The sequence below is a fragment of the Glandiceps talaboti genome, chromosome 5 (assembly GCF_964340395.1).
Source record: "Glandiceps talaboti chromosome 5, keGlaTala1.1, whole genome shotgun sequence".
Taxonomy (NCBI): domain Eukaryota; kingdom Metazoa; phylum Hemichordata; class Enteropneusta; family Spengelidae; genus Glandiceps; species Glandiceps talaboti.
Window position 1 is genome coordinate 18,843,586 of NC_135553.1, and position 18,104 is coordinate 18,861,689.

Consider the following 18,104-nt stretch of genomic DNA (forward strand, 5'->3'; position numbering starts at 1 on the left):
TCCAATATGGCTGCTGAATATTGTGTTAACTTTATGGGAAAATCAAAGATTACTGATTTCGTTCAAAACAAGATGGTGGACTCCCTTATATGGATGTATTCTCATACAAAAGCAGTCATAAGGAATATTTATAAATGTTTTTATGCTTTGTTTCCTTTTGTCATGTAGATTCGTAGGCTGGAGTTGGAAAAAGAATATCTAGAAATGACACTGGATAACTCCAAGAAAAGATTTCAGGAAGATCTCCATTCACTTGAAGCAACTCACAGGTACTGTATTGAAATAGAATTGAGATAGATTAAGTTAGTTTAGTAGAGCAATTTATGTTTAGGCTGCTGGCAATCTCCTCAGATGAAAACTAGTGCTGAGCATCCATAGCAACCACTGAGGATGGTCAAACTGAAAGTGTCAAACGCTTAGCAACACTATAGTTCTCAACGTCATCACACATAGCCATGGCGAAAGCTTGACGACATGTTTGGCAACTGTTGTTGCTTGGCATATTTGCATATCTTTTGAGATCTGCAACAAGATGTAAAACCCCTTATTAATGGGAAGAATGCCAGAGTCTGTGATAGTGTCTGAATTGGTCACTTTGTACCATTATAATACATTGAATGAATACTTGTCTGTTATACCCTTAATAAATGACAACATTGAAAGAGAAGGACATAATTAGTTTTGTTACTGCAGATCTAACTATGTCATGGAGTAACAAAGGCTGTCTTGTGTCACAAGAATTTCCAGCGGAATAAGTGAAATATTTGAGAATTATTAGATTATTACTTGTGAAAATCAGTTTCTGAAATTTGAAGAAAAATTGTGCATGTCATTCAGAACCATAGAACTAATAATGCAAACAAAAAAGCCTAAAAATGAGGTGTGAGAATGAATGTTCATGGACTCTGAGTTCATATTTTAATAGTTATGAAAATTTCTTATTTGGGATTCACTTTCAAGAATTTTTTTTGAGTAGAAATTTTCATCACTAACTAAAAATGGGTTGTTTATTTTCAAATGCTACCATTTGATATGTTATATAGTATGTAAGCATATGTATGTAACATTACCCAATTTGTTCTGTTTCGTAAAAATGAATGTGGTTTTTTTTAACCATGGGTTCATGTTAGTTAATTAAACATCAAATATGGCTATACTCACAGAGAGGTGTTACCACTAGACACATGACATCAACCCACTGTATCACACCACACCCCTGACAATACTGACAAGACAGCAATGAAAATTTCAGTTCATTCAGATTAATTTACTGATTCTGTGAGTTGTAATATTTTATGTTTAGATAGGAAAGGTTGTCAGATATAATGTAGGAAACTATGTTTATTTATCTTCATTTTATTTGACCCATCAGGAGACGGTTAAAGCTGTATGAAGAAGCCTCTGACAGTAGAGAAAAAAGACTAAAACAAGAGAATGAAGAATTAGTGAATGGTTATACCGCTAAGATGAAACTACTCGAACAACAGAAGTCAGATTTAATTACTTCGCATCATAGAAAGATGATGGAATTTGAAGATGACAAGACAAGAGAAATCAACAAACTGAAAGAATTGCAAAGGTAAGAGTAACTCTGTCTAGGCACAGGACCCTCAGTGGCAACCTTTAGTTGTTTGTAAGCAGTCTAGCCCAAGGGGTCTAGTAGCTAGACTAAACTGCTTCTGGTTTTAGTCTAGCTGGTAGACCCCTTGTCGGCTATAGTGCTTACAAGCAACTAAAGGTTGCCACTGAGGGCACCGTGCCTAGACAGAGGTACTCATCTCTTTTCAGCTTTATTCAGCAACCCCCCAAAGTTCAGATCCAAGGTCTCACTACAGAACAACTTCAGGTTTAAGGTAGAAATAGTGAGATCAAAGAAAAATTCAAGACCTGAATGAAAAATTGAACATTTTTGAAATGTAATATTCTCTCTCAAATTTTAATTCCCTATGTCGATAACAATAGACGTTGTAATAAAAATAGTATTTTTTCATCATTTATTTTGTTTCAGGTCAGCACTAGAAGATCAAGTGAAGGATCACCAATTGGAATTACTGAGATTGAAGAGATCTCATGAAATACAGCTAGACACACTGAAAGGAACTCACACACATACACGGTATTAAATTTAAACTCATCAAACTTTTGTGCTAATGTTTTAACAGTTTACTACTTATTCTGGTGACTGTGGTGGGATAAAATCAAAGATTGAGTTCATTTAACTTGTATGAGTTCTTGGACCAGATATAGCATGCACTGTTTACAATGTAACAAAATAATGCTCACAGAAAACCTTGCAGAAAAAAAGTGTAACTACAATATAACTACAAAATTGGAAAAATATACATATCATTTGAAACATTTAATGAGACTTTAAAGCGATTGTTCTTGTAAACAGGCCCTCCAAAAATTACTTTGAAAACAAGTAAAATATTAGCAGCATCAACACCAATGTCATGTTTGACTTTGTTTTTTTTAATCTATCTAACAAAACTTTGAATTGTTGAGGGTTCTAGTATAGCTAAAATGATGTAGGCTTGGTTTCACTAATGGGACATTATGAGAGCTATACATATTTCAACTCTAGACTAACAATAACAGAGACACAACAAACACAGCAGGATCCTTTGCCAAATCACATTGAACACTGATAAGCATTGCTATTCTTTCGCAGTGCAGTAGAACCAGGCTTCTAATGAAAACATTACACATGGACTTGATGATTTTAATGGCTGCAATTGTTTATTTTCTAACTGATAATCAACATTGCAAGTTGACTACTTCTACATCCCAACTATGCACCACGGCACCTATGTAATTGTCTCTTTTGCATTAGAACTTGTCTGAGGGTGTGTATTAAATGTCATGTTACATGAGTGGAACACTAAGCCTACATCATTTTAGCTGTAAAAGTGTTATGATCATGACAACACAGAAGTGTCCTGGGTCATGCCATGCATGCAACCTTGTCCTTTTTTTTTCATTTGTAGACCATGTATGCTAGAATAGCAATGAACATTACAATGATTGGCATATGCAAAGTATCAGCTTGTGAAATTTGCATATATATATATTTGTATGACTATATGTACGTCTGTATTACAGGGCTCTACAAACTGTGATAGACCAGGTGCAGGCCAATGCCCACGAGCTAGGCAGTCTACAACAGAGAGTTGAAAACCAACACTATGCTAATCTGGATGATAGGGAGATTGAAGCAAGACAGAAAGATGAACAACTTAAAAGTAAGTGTAAAACAACGTGAAGTCCAAGGTGATTTTACAGAACCATTCATTATGGGTTGTTGGTGGCCGAGCAGTTAGCTCGTATGCAACTTACCACTGCAGTCTGGGTTTGAATCTGCCCAGTGCCAACTCTGTTTGATTAAAAATTAATGCATTGCACTAATATAAAAGAGCATTTTTATCACTACATACTGGCTTTGTAAAACAATTTACTGTATCAATTTTGACCAATTAAGTTAGAAGGGGGATCTGAGGCATAACTAAAAGAATGAATGTAGTTTTTATCCTACATAGAACTATTAATGAGGAATGATCTCACATCTAATCCTGTTTGGAATAGCATGGGCTGTGCTTGTTCTGGAGGTCTGTATTAAAATGCCAGAATTATATTGAATTTGATATTTCATGAAGTGAAACTTCAAATGTCAACATTCATGGAGCTACTGTTGTACACAGCTTTATGAGGTGACATTACATATTAAATTGGTTCCATGACAACAACCAGTTCTGTGAATATTCAAACACAATGTAGAACTCTTGTTTGTGTTCGGAAGATAGAGAATTACTTGTTTTCCTCAAGAGTGAATTATTTGCTTCCTTTTCTTAAATATTTGTAGTATTACAACAACGTTTGGCTCGGCAACAAGAAGAGAATGACCAAGAAAGATCCAGACTACAGGAACTAATAAGTCGTATGGAGAGTCATATGAGTGAACAAGCCAAACAGTTAGAACAGGTATGTATGGCAAGTCATATGAGTGAACAAGCCAAACAGTTAGAACAGGTATGTATGGAAAGTCATGTAAGTGAATGAATCAAACAGTTAGAACAGGTATGTATGGAGAGTCATATGAGCGAACGAATCAAACAGTTAGAATAGGTATGTATGGCAAGTCATGTGAGTGAACTAGTCAAACAGAACAGGTATGTATGGAGAGTCATATGAGTGAACTGGTCAAACAGTTAGAACAGGTATGTATGGAAAGTCATGTAAGTGAATGAATCAAACAGTTAGAACAGGTATTACTGAAGTACAAATCATGATAGCTTGCAATGTAATAATGTATTTCATTTCATGTGAGTGGTGGACAGCTTGGAATCTGCACATTGCAGATTCAAACCTCTAAATGTATCTATCTGTAAACAAAGTTGACTCATTGGGAAGGATAGACCTGTAGCTGATCCTATCAGTCAATGAAATGTCAATAAAATTTGTGTATATTCTAATTGTGACACCTTTAGAGTGAGCACTACTGGGCTGATAATTATACACTGTTATTTTACACCTGATGTGAACGTTCTAAGTGAATGGGTTGAGTAGCTGAACACTTGATTTTTCCATTATGTGTTGTAATTCTAATTCATCTACCAGTAACTACTGGTGGTTGAATTTCTGCAAATGATCTCACAATTACTCAGGAGATATACAGTATACAGATACATGTATTCTAATTCATCTAACCCGTCTAGTAATTTCTCCAAATGTTCTCTTGGTTTCTTAGGAGAGATGGAAAGTTAAGCAAGAACAAGCCAAACTAGACAGTCTTCAAGTGGCTCTGGATGGAGAAAGAAGGATCCTGACAGAGAAATTAGTAACTGAACGGGCTGAGATAGAGAGAGCTAAGGTAGGGAGTCTATAATGGGACACACAGCGTACATTACAATGCCTATTGCCTCTATTCATCAACAGAAAGGAACTTCCTACAAATTGGGACATGGCATAGTATCTCTGTAGGCTATTAACAAAAAGGCAGCAAATATCAGTAACATAACACTATGGCAGACCGACCATATGTTGCAATATTTAATAAAACATATTTTTCATGCATTGAATCACATTTATATTCTTAAATTTCATGTTTTCATTAATTTATACATTTGTATTTTTAAAATTGTTATTTGCATATTTAAATTAAATGTGTGTATTTGTAAATTTCATGTTACTATTCGTAAGTGTATTTTTATGTTCATCAAAAATGTATTGGTATTGCGCAAACATCCATTTGTATTGTATTATTTTCAATATTTTATATTGTTGAATCGTTTTTGTGTTCACAAACAATATTTACATTCATCAACTTATTTTCGAATATTGCAACACATGGCTAGCCATGATATAATAAGTTGTAAATTTTCAATTTCTCAAAAGTGTGTTTTGCCTCTCGGTAAAAGTTAGAGTTTGTCATTTATTTACTCATAGGACAATCTGTTAAGTGAACAGAAGACAGTGATGGCACAATTGTATGAAGAGAGGAAGACACTGGCTACAGAGAGAGCCCAGTTATCAGCAACTCAGAAAGTGTTAATGGAAACCAAACAGAGAGAGTCTGCTAAAGCAATGCAGGTAAAATAGAATGGTGAAAATGTATCATGATTAGGCCAAATAAGAAAAATAATGTGTTGCCGTTTACCTGACCAACCCTATTTTAAGCCCCAGACGCTAAACATTTTTTATATGCAAAAAGGTAAAATGGTAACAATTTACTTCTGTTTCTGTGTACGCCTTCATGCCTTTGCCTCATTTGTGGTCACTTTAAAAAAAAAAAAATTGTGTTCCAGAGAGAAACCAGGTCTTTTTAGTTTATAATAGTACAGTCTGCGTAATGTGTTTGTCTACTTATTATTATCTTCATGTGTAAACAAGGCTTATCGTAAACAGACTAAAAAGACTCTTGTCTGTATATTCTGTCTGTAGGAGGATGCTGAAAGAGAAGGACTGTTGAGATCACTGGCAGAGCAGAAAGCCGAGGCTGTTGGTAAAGCCACCATGTTGAGACAGGAAGCTGAAAGACTCACAGAACAAAAGAGAACACTACAACACTATAAAGAAGAATTAGAAACTGAGAAGTTGAAACTACAAGATGTCGCTGAACAGATCAGGAAACGGTCAGAAGAGGTTGCTGATAGTGTCCATGTGAGTTTGCTATCATGATTTTAGATATTTTGTAAGACAAAATAAAGGAATAAATAATATGTTATGAATGTTCATGGACTCTTGGTTCATACTTAGTATTGAAAATATTTCTACTCACAGAATTAAAAAATTTCTTGGAAGCAAATTCCAAATATGTTAGTTATTTGCAATTCAAAATTCTAAGCATAATCAGTCTAAAATCAGGAAAATCAACATTGTTTAGTTATGTGTAATTTTATAAAATTAAAAGAGATTCATCAGAATTCTAATTCAAAATGGCTGCCAATCTCAATATTACACATCAATGTACTCTGTAAGGTATACCATGTTGGGGCGCCCTCATGCATTGGCCAACCCCTTTCATCAGGTCAAGACTTTTGAGGGCACAGTGACATGACATGTCTTGCAGTCTAATGTCACGGTAGTGTTATGTAAAAATTCAAGGAATTTCATATTTGATGGAAGGTAAAAATGTTTGTTTGTTTGTTTGTTCAGGAGGCAGCAAGGATCAAGGAAGAAGGAGAGGCAGCCATGAAAACTGTACGTCAAATACAGGGTGAACATGACCTCAGATTGACCTCTGTACAAACTCAAATTCAACTACTTAGGACAACAGAAAAACAGATTGCTCAGGTATGTATACAGTAACATAGCATTGATTCTGGTGTGTCAGAGTGAAATATGAGTGACTCAAGGGACCTTATCACTAAATTTGAAGGGTAAAACTCCATGAGATATACCTGTTTAACAGTGGGAAAATGATCAGATTCTGATGCCTTGAAGCTAAAGCAGGTCTAAAAATATGATTATTTACGGTCAAAAGATTTCAACTTAGCCAGAAAATCTCTGGTCAGTTAGGTTCCCCTGGTATTGCTAGTTGAAAGCCTGATCTGAACAGTCAGATACTAGTACCCTAACCAGCACTAGCAGGATACGAATTGGGACATTTTTTTCATCAAATAACCAAAGATAATTCATTAGAAATTGGTCAGTATTTATAAAAAAAGACAGTGGTCAGTATCATCCGTAGGTGGTGTAGTAGCAAGTTTACAATTTGAGTGAAAGCTTGGTTTTGAATCTGTCACCATTTTGAAACTGTTACAGTTGTAACTGGAGTATCATTTTTCGATTAGACAGCCACGATATATGCAATTGATTATAAATACCAATAATCAGACATTGTACATATTAATCAGTGGTTATTATTATCCTAGACTCTCTTGCCAGTCCTCGGGAGCATAGCTATTAGCTGTTTTGTATGTACCACTATCTACCGCATAATTGTACCAGAATATCCATGTACTATGGGCCCTCATCGACTACATAGGGCTACTCATTTGTTGAAGTGTCGCGATGCCCTGAGCGCATCGCAGTAGCACGTCAACAAATGATTAGCCCTATGTCGTCCCATGAGGGACCACAGTGTAATTATGCAGTAGATATCAGTACATACAAAACAGCCCTTTAAGCAATGCGATGCGCCGAGGACTGTGAGAGAGTCTAATATTATCCATAAGCAATAATAGGTTGAAATGGTGATCAAGCTCAGTGCTAAAAACTTTGAACTGTCTGTTCATTATAAGCTTTGTAAATTAACAACTAATTTGATATTTTACCAATACTGTTTCCATTCATAACCTTACAGGACCGTTTACAGCTGGCCAAGGAACAGAAAGCACTAGAAGACATTCGTAAAACTATTACCTGTACAAAATGTGGTGGTCCAACCAATGTTTGTAAGTAGCTGTCTTGTTGATTATGATGGTAGTGTGGAAGACACTTTTTGAGATTTAAAGAGTAATTTGATCATTTACTTGGTAGTTGTTGTAAACTCGTTATGATGATAGTGTAAGACAGTATTTCAGTGCGAAATCATTACTGTAACATATTAAAGTAATTTGTAGACTGCAAGATACATCATGTCAATTCATCCTCAGTGGCCTGTGCTGAAAGGGTTGACCAATGTGTGAGGACACCCTGTCTTGATTAGACTGTAAGATCACCATTCACTCTGCCCTCAGCGGCCTGCTATGAAAGGGGTTGACAATGTGTGAGGGCACCCAGATCTTACAGACTAAGTAATTTGATGTAATCTGTCTAATAGGTGTTGTTTATTCCAAGGGTACAAAATATCTATATGTACTGTACTGTACACAAAGAGAACAGCAAATATAAAGTCTGATTTCATAATCTAACCTTGTAATAAACAGATGGAGTTTACAGAACCAGTTCATATTAGGATTAAAATTTAGTAATGAAAAACAGTTATCTGGCAGAGTTTAAGAAAAAGCTTATCATTCCAATTACCCGACCCCACCTAGTTTTTCACTGCCGACCCTAAACTTTTTTAATGTATTCGTGAAAAAATAAAATAAAATCGCAAAAATTGTGCAGTTTCACGAGAAAAAGTTGACAATAAGACAATATAAAACTGTTCTTCCAATCTGCAATTGCTGTACATCTGATGGAAAGAAACTAAATAACACAGAGACCATATGGAAAACAACAGAAAACACAACAACCTGAAACCCATCTATTCTAGAATTGAGCATAATCGGAACTACACAATTTTTGTTTAGGCCTGATCAAAACAATGATGCTATATATGCCTCCAGTGGTAAGAACCAGGATTAAAACCCTGGGAAGATTTTCAGTTTACATTTCTTTCTACATATGTGAGAGTTGTTTTGAATGAAGGGGGCCATTACATGTAAGAGAGACAATATTTTCAAATGGCAAAATAGAAAATTATTTATGTTTCCATGTACAGATGCACTAGCCAATCCAGCAGTACTAAGCCAATCACAGATACTGCAGCCAGTGTCTACCCCGCCGACGCAGCAAACAGCAACTCTGTTGTCAACAACACCTGTGAAGGACTCCCAGGATGCAATACAGGAACTAATAGCACAGGCTGAACTTGACAGAACTCTAAGAATGTGGAAAATGTCAGCTGAAAAGGTGAGGACAACAGTTACTATTTTAGATAAAGTGAAATTGAACTTTGATATTCAGTATTGAGCCACTTTATCAACACTAGTGTCAGTGGAATGCTTGTGAACATAATATAAATTATCTAGGGCTTTTCTGAGGTCTGTATATAGAGTTCTTGGTCCCACATTGTAATTCTGACACTCTGCCCTCACTGGTCTGCTCTATCTGAAAGGGTTGACCGATGTGTTGTGACTGTTGTGACTTTGTGGCATAAAAGTGAATACAATTCAGGTAAAATGTCCCATTTTATCATAATACATGTATGGGAAATTGCAATGAAAAGCCTAGAGATGAAAACTTCAAGATACAAATTCGTGTTTAATCAAAGCAAGAAAAGTCAAATAATAAATCTACCAAATTGTATTAATTTGATATGAATGAAAATAGGTACTTGGATCCTAAATAATTTAATTTTTTTTTTTTAAATTTGATGTATCTATTTGGCAATAAAATATTGTACAAATATACATAATTGTATAAAAGTATTGTCAAAGATAACACAAGGATGCAATAAAGTATTATCATTTTGGAGTGAAAGAAAACATTTTTCGAAACATTAGAATACACTACTCAAATTCATATTATATCCGTAGGATAACTTGAACAGTTCTATGATCGTTTATATGCTAATTTCGATATTTAAAGTAGGGGTCATGAGATCTGACCTTAACAAGCTGTTCTTCTAAACTCCACCAAAAACACTGTCAGATGTATATCCCCATTCAGTTGTTTATATTGGTTTTCATATCTAGTGCATGATGTGTGAATAGTTAGTATGAATTTATGCTAATTATATCAATGACCACTATATGCTAATGACTAATAACTACTATGTAATGACAATGGCTTGTTAGTGGTCATGCTTTATATAAGATTATGTTTAAGTAAAATACTCTAAAAATCAGAGAAACTATTTATCTCTTCCTCCACCCCCCACCCCCATGCACCTGTGCATCAAGATATAACATAAACAATATAGCTATTTGAACACTATATTTAGCAAAGAAGAGTGAAAGAATGTTAAAGTTGTATGAAATTCAAAATATTTACTTTTCCCATGACCCACTGCATATACAGCAGTCTTGTTTGTTATTGTATTTCATTCAAAAATATCAAATGTATCCACAAAATAGGACAAAGCACATGGAATTTTATAATTATATTTCCTTTAAAGTGGCCATATGGATAAGGATTGGGTATTTATTTTGGATTTTTAATTTATAAAAAATTTTTATCATTGCTTCCTATTTGGAAAATCAATGTGAAACAACAAATGCCAAGTCCTTGTTTATAACTCAGTAAATTGTAAAACATTAATAAAAGTGTTAAATATTTGCTATTGTATGTACAATAACAAACTTTTTACACATTTTTTTTTAGCATTTTGCAATGTATTAAGTTACAAACGTAACACAGACTTGGTCAATGTTGTTTCACATTAATTTGTCAAGTAGGAAGCCATGTGATAAAACTTGTTTTAGGAATCCAAAATAAATATCAAATCCTCATCCATATGTCCACTTTAAGAGTTAGTTGGCTTGTCCAAATGAAATGAATGAAATCTGATATAGCTTCATATAATTGATAATATTTCATTGACAGTCTGTGTGGAGCTATTTATATATAATTATATAGTCCATCATCATCATCATCATCATCGTCGTCAGGGATATGATTATAGTACACAAAATATAAATAAAACAAATATTAACTACTGTATTTATGAGACATTTAGGTATTATTTCCCAATAGTTTTCTTCGTTCAGGTGAGGAAATTATGAGTGACCTAAGGGGCCTTGTTACTACAAGTCACTTATTGAGTAGTGACGAACCCTTAGGTAAGGAGTATTTTCAGCTGAATGAAGTAAAATATTGGGGAGTAATATAATACCTGCTAAAACCTAATTTGTGAGAAATTTGGGAAAAAAATAATGGTGATTTGGAACGTTTGAACTCATATTTCAAGCACTGCAAAACCAGTGATGTAGACACAAGTTGTTGTGACATACAACAGCCAGTGTATATAATCCATATTTTCTGTTCAGAGACAATAACTTAGCTTGAGTATGGTGTCAAGGAGTTGACCCAAATATTTTGGAACGTCTATTATGATATTTGCAAAAGCAAAAGAATCCATAGTAAGAAAATTTTTTTTAAAGAATTTAAAAAAAGAGAGCAAAAATTGCTTTTTTAATAAAATAAAAAAATTTAAAATTTAAAAATTGCTGGAAAATGATATTCATAATACCAGTAAATATAGTCTTATGTCTAAAATACAGAAGAAACCAAGTAAGAATTTAACTAGTGTCATAATTAGATATTTTCATTACCACATGAATATATAGTGTACATTATTGATTTCTGATGAAAAAAAATGGATTAAAATCCTGTAAAGTCACTACTGAAAGTGCCAGAAAAAGATTGAGAGAGATTTTCACATAGTTGAATTATGAACATCATTGTGACAGTTGTGTACTTGTTGGTACCTGAGGCATTTTAGCATAGCAAGCACCCTACTATGATCCTGTTACTTGCATCTAATTCATACTCTTGTGTTTCCATGACAACAGGACAAGGCCTACTTAGAAGACGAGAGTTTCTACCTGGAGACTCTGAAGAATTCATCGTTGAAGAGCTCGCCCACCTATGCTTCAGCACAAAGAGTATAAACTTTGATATTTATAGTATAGCTAAAATATGTAATTCAAATCAAAATGTATTTTTATGTATTCCCGAAGAATCCTGTAAATTGTACAAAATGTTAAATATTTTAGTATTCCGTTTCTTTTACTCTTTTCTTGTAATTTATCCGTTTATAAGATTTTGAACAATCAAGTATTAAAAGCAGTATTTTTGATAGCCAGGATATGCGTGTATGTGTGTATGGTCGTATTGTATGTTTGGCACCTCAGTGGGCTTTGTTCTGGGAATTATACTATTAGTACACATTCCACCCTTGACGTTCTGTTGTACCTAGCCGACAGACTGGTTGTGTTGACTCTCACAAACTGCTAGTTTTCACAGTGTAATAGAGAAGGCAGCAGATCTCTAGGCTACCCCATGCCCACCCAGCCTGCCAACCCAGCTAACAGAAAGTCTCTGGGTTACCCCATGCTCACCCAGCCTGCCAACCCAGCAAACAGAAAGTCGTTGGGTTACCCCCATACCAACCCAGCTAACAGAAAGTCTCTGGACTACCACATACCCAGCCAGCCTACCAATCCAGCTAGCTAACTGAAAGTCTTTAGTTAATACCCCAAACCAAGCCATCCTACCAACCCAGCTAGCTAACTGAAAGTCTCTGGGTTACCCATACCAAGCCAGCCTACCAATCCAGCTAGCTAACTGAAAGTCTCTGGACTACCACATACCCAGCCAGCCTACCAACTAACCCAGCTAACTGAAAGTCTCTTATTAAAGTAACCCATACCCAGCAAATCTACCAACCCAACTGACTTGTATGCAAATTATTATAAGAGCTAGCACTTGGATAATAAATTTGACAATGACATGCAGTAATTATATGCATATGAAATGTACAACAAAAATAATACTTAGATAACTAACTACCAGTATATGTACATCTCTGTGGAAAGTGGTGGAGACTGTATATGCCATATGTACATGTATAATTCATGTCAAACAGGTAGGTATATGTATCGACCATGATACTGTGATCATCACATTGCAATAAAATTGTCCTAAATTCCAAATGTTCAACTGGGAATTTTACAGCAGTGTGTTCATTAGAATGAAGGTGTAAGGAATTACAATAGACATGCTGGCTTTGTAGAAATGGTTTTTAGTTTATCAGCTGTGTATTCAGAAAATGTCCTAAGGGCTTCACCAGCTCTGACGCAGTCTTTGACATATTCATCAAAAATAGCACCAATGGCGATGTGCACAACCGATACTGAACTACAAGCTGTTGTTATAAGGATTTCTTAGTATATAGATTTACCAAGTAGTTTCAAAGTTTACATGTAAATTTTGACCAAAACTTAGAAATAATATGCATGAATATTTGTATAATCTTTTCATCAATAGTTATTCATCTAGATGGCCCCAGAAATATCCCCACCAAATTTCAAATAAATTAATTGGCCTTGCAGGTTTGAAGTTTTAGCTTTTTGAAAAGAAATCCCAATTTTAGACTTTACCTGCATATCAACAATGGGGGTTCACAGTGTCTTGATATGGACACAGCACACAAATATTTCCATCAATTTTCAGGTGAAATTGCCCTGTAGTTTGGGTATTTCAAATTTTTTACCAAATGTTGAATCTAAAGTACTGTAGTATGATAAGGCCATCAATACATCATCAGTATTCAAAAATACACCGACATCCTATGAAGTAAAATGCTCACCAAAACACACATGACATGCATTTCACCAGGCAGACTATAAGCTATATTGGTTTGCACTGATCTTACTGATGTGTGTGGACCTTGACAGGAAGTGATTTTATATTAACATATTACACACTTCATAACAACTTCCACTGTGAGTACAGAAGGAGTTCATGAAGTAATGATTTCATTTTTTTTTTAAATTCATTTACATAATATCTCCACCAAAGACCAAGGCAGTTGGTCCGGTGGTTTTTAACTTTGTCATCTCACACTTGCACACACACACACACACACGCAAGCGTGACGCACACACGCATGCACGCACATACTCACTCACGCATGCATGTATGTATGTTGTATGAATGTACGCACACACTCACACACACATCTGCAACACAGACTTTTGCCATGGCTATAGCACGACTGAACCAGTTTAGTTGTGCTAAAATAAAAAGGGGGTTGGGGGTTAATATAGAGGCATTTGCTGAATACATTACTGGTCAAGTTGATGTAAACCTATGACAATTCAGTTAAGACAGTGGACTGACAGTGAGTCTAGGAGGTAAGTCATAGTTATTCAGACATGACCAGACTGTTGAATGAATGCATTGGTCGTAGAATTTGACTGGGGAGCTGGGGGGGGGGGGGGTCGAATTGATGCATCTTATGGAGTTTTACCATACACAATCCAGAATTCCTACTCATTCCTGTTACAAGTCTTTCCTCAGAATACATTAGTGAGCTATAGGGTATACAAAAATCAACCAACAACGTCAGTATATTGACAATGAGTTTATTAGACAGTCAATTCTTCATTCATTCATTCATTCATTCATTCATTCATTGAAAGACACTATAATTACAAACACAGCTGGGTCTAAAAAAATTCTCTTAATTAATAACACAATTAGTATAATCACAGCAAGCAGAACTGATATTATATTAAATTTGATACAACACAAAAACTGTAAATTTTAATAGAATCCAAGATCATTTACTTCATTTGCATTGGAAATACATTGGTCATATTTCATTGGTCAAAACATGTAAGTTACACTTTTATACAAAATACATTGTGGTTCACCTATGATTTGGGAGGAAACAATTCATTTAATGATTTCATATTCATTACAAAAATCTTTATATCAGCGATAACTAAATTATTGAACCAGTATGTACATAAATAGAAACCTGGGGTAAAATTTGTCACAATCTCAATTTGTGTTAGAAAGCTGCAGATTTTCATGTCAACATCTCTATACATCTACCGGTATCTCACAGAACAACAATATTTCATAGGATATATTTACAGAAAAAAGCTGATAGTATGGTATCAAGTAAGTATATTAAGACAAAGACAGACAAACTTTGGAGATGCTAACACAGGAAAAAACTTAAACTACTATTGCGACATGTCTGTGTCTGTGTGTGTGTACATCAACGTCCACTGATATACACACACACACACACATTGATATCATTGCCATTGTGGTGTCTCTGCAATGCTCTGATAGCAATTTTTTTTCTTAAACCACAGTGGGCTACGGCTCAGTTAGTTTTGTTTTCAAAAACAAATACTAACAAATACAATAAACAAAAACAAACAACTACTGACACCCCCCCCCCTCCCCCATGGTCACAATTGTATACCCCGATTGTAAACACTTGGGATAGCACAATTGTGACTATTTTTTTTTTTTTTTTTTTTTTTGGGGGGGGGGTCAGTATTTGTTTGTTTGTATTCGTTTGGTTTTGTTTATTTATTTGGTTGTTTGTTTATTTGTTTGTATTTGTTTGTTTTCATACACAAAACTAACTGAGCCTGAGCCCCCTGTGCTCAACCGGCAACACAGTCAACCCCATTTCTGGAGTCTTCAACTGTTTGCACTATGTTGATGACATGTTGATGACACCTGCATACAAGCCTAATGTAACCACATCCAACAATAATAGTTTTAGTCTGTGTATATATCTTAGTTTGCCAATAGTACATTTACCATTGTAATATATAGAAAGTCATTCATTGACAGAAATAAGGTTATCAAAAATAACACAACTTTCCTTAGCTATAATCAGAATATTATCACAAAATTTTTTTTTTCACAAACGTTCATTTTAAAATCTCTCACACAATAGAACTACCACGATAGAAAGCAGAGCATGAATTATTGAACAACAAGAATTTTCAAATCAATATTTTATCAGTCTATTTCAGTAATATCAATTTTCCATTAATTGATCAAAAAGTTTTATACCTATAGTTGAGATGTTTTTTCTTTAAAAGTACTATTTAATGAAAATGTTTTATATGAATTTCATTTCATGATTTTCACTAGTCTAGTTCCTGATGGAATGTATTCCGTATTACGTTATCTTCATACAATTCTGTCTAGAGTCAATCCTGTTACTCTCGCACAGAATTCTGTGCTCCCCCTACGGCGTTCATATATTATTAAACATGATGATGTCGTTATGTCCCTATGTGATTTTAGTTTAAATAGACTGGAGGTGGAGTCCTGGTTAGACATTTGCATATCATAGTCAAAACTGAATCAGCTGTACCAAATGAATATTAATGAGCGATGACGACTGCCTATCAATTTGTGATGGATTACTACTGACATCCGCCGTTTGCGCTTCGCCCACCGTGGGGGTGGAACCACAATTAACGCAATGAGTAATGGGATTGACTAGACAGAATAGTATGATGATAACATAGTAACAGAATACGGTCTGTCAGGAACTAGACAAGATATTCACTAGCTGTTGACAAAAGAAATACATGAAAACTGAATATCAGCACATAACTTTTTATCCATTTCAGCAGCTTTTCACAGGTGTGAATTTTCTAAACAGTTGAAGTTGAATTTAGACAAAATGATGTCACCTATCTTAAATGTCCCATTCTTTATAGTACTAGTACATGATCTTTGACGGGAGAATATGTCATCCTGTTGAGGACCTCGGCCTACTTCCAGAGGTTGTAGAAGGAAGGCGTCATGGTCTTGTTATAATATGCTTTCTGACGGATTTTTACAGAATTTCTGATTCTCAGGAGTCATGTATAATTTGTGCATTCAATCTCTGCAAATTCCCTGACAAAATAGGTGCTGTTACAGTCTTTCAAGTCCTAAAATAATGGCTAGCATTATATCTCCCAAATGTGCCCATTTTTAGGCACTTGACTTTTGGAACAGATACATGCACGAATTTAGCCTTGAATCCAGGCAATTGCGGATTTTGAATTCTGACTTCCTCATTTCAAAATAACGAATTCATAACCCCCATTCGCATTAATTCCAGGCTAGCAAGAATTTGACATGCTAGGATAGGCCATATGAGATGGCCACCTAAAAACTTTGATTTTCACTTTAATGTGTATTTCTTTTGTCAACAGAGGTTAAATGGTGTGGATATTATTTCTATCAAGTTTCATTGTTTTTCTCTCTTTTTTCTCTCTACCTTTTTTTTCTACTTAATCTTCTCAATTTCAAATCCATTTATACTCAAAGGAACAAGTATAGATTTTTGTCCTCATTATTTAAAGTTCTTGCTTTAGAAGAAAGGTATACTAAAAAAAAAACACACTTTACAGTTCAAATATAGATATTGTAGAAATTGGCCCATGACACACAAACATACATTATCTTGTATTTTCAGTGCAAAAAAATAATTCATATGTAAACAAAACCCATAGCTGGACTATATCACAAAGTTGACAATATTGCACCATGTCAGTGTACTTTTAAAAATATTCCACCATCATCGCATTGAAAAATCTAGATTTTACTACCAAACATGAACTAGCTGGCATTATGAAAACACTACAATCAAGGAAAGACTGCAGTTTGGTGAACCCATCATATAACATATACATAATTGGCATCAAGCTAGGGAGTTACAGTCTGGTTAGCGTATGAGTTGGACTCCCTAACATCAATTTGTATCACTGGCCACAGTGGGGGCCATCAAACTATAAGTATCCTAGCAATATAAAACTACAAGATATAGTACAAAACTAACTTCTATTTGAATACAAATCTATTTCTAAAGAAATCTGCTGAAAGCGAGTTGAAACACTAAAGACTATACTGACTACACAGTTGAAAGTAGCTATCTTACCTACCATAGATTTGAACAAATCACAGCAACCACTCACAACCACAATGGGTATATACATACACTTTAGTTGTGAAAACAACTTCTAGTAACTGTAATGTTCCCATATTGATAATGCCCACTGGGTTTTCAACATCCATTAAACATATCTTTGGCATCAAACCAAGTCTGCCAATACAAGTGAATATGGGTCGATGTGGCATTAGGATTAGTATTCAATGGAAAAACCGATGTGGTGGGATTCTGTGTACGGTTTGCATTTTCATTTTCATTGTATCCTTAATTTAGAAACTATACAGTACATGTCTATCACTACAAGCATATACAGTGGTCTTATTTTGGATATATAATATAAAAAAAAATATTATAAACTTGTTTTTTCTCAGACACTTTCTTTTTTAAATTCAAATACAACAGCAAAACATAAACATTTTACAAATTTTGCACTCTGATTATGTCATGGTACTATCCAACACGTATG

General features: G+C 34.7%; 1 protein-coding gene across 1 annotated transcript in view; it reads left to right on the plus strand.

Moving 5' to 3' along the window:
* LOC144435224 (fas-binding factor 1 homolog) overlaps window positions 1–12,009 on the plus strand; it is a 31,323-nt gene extending 19,314 nt beyond the window's left edge. Inside the window, exons 19-30 of the mRNA XM_078123807.1 lie at window positions 169–269; window positions 1,373–1,579; window positions 2,009–2,116; window positions 3,103–3,242; window positions 3,860–3,978; window positions 4,745–4,867; window positions 5,443–5,586; window positions 5,938–6,156; window positions 6,652–6,789; window positions 7,802–7,892; window positions 8,927–9,117; window positions 11,721–12,009. Coding sequence (XP_077979933.1) covers window positions 169–269; window positions 1,373–1,579; window positions 2,009–2,116; window positions 3,103–3,242; window positions 3,860–3,978; window positions 4,745–4,867; window positions 5,443–5,586; window positions 5,938–6,156; window positions 6,652–6,789; window positions 7,802–7,892; window positions 8,927–9,117; window positions 11,721–11,819 — 1,680 coding nt within the window. The 3' untranslated portion in view covers window positions 11,820–12,009. The remainder of the gene's footprint in view (window positions 1–168; window positions 270–1,372; window positions 1,580–2,008; window positions 2,117–3,102; window positions 3,243–3,859; window positions 3,979–4,744; window positions 4,868–5,442; window positions 5,587–5,937; window positions 6,157–6,651; window positions 6,790–7,801; window positions 7,893–8,926; window positions 9,118–11,720) is intronic.
* The last annotated feature ends 6,095 nt before the right edge of the window (window positions 12,010–18,104 follow it).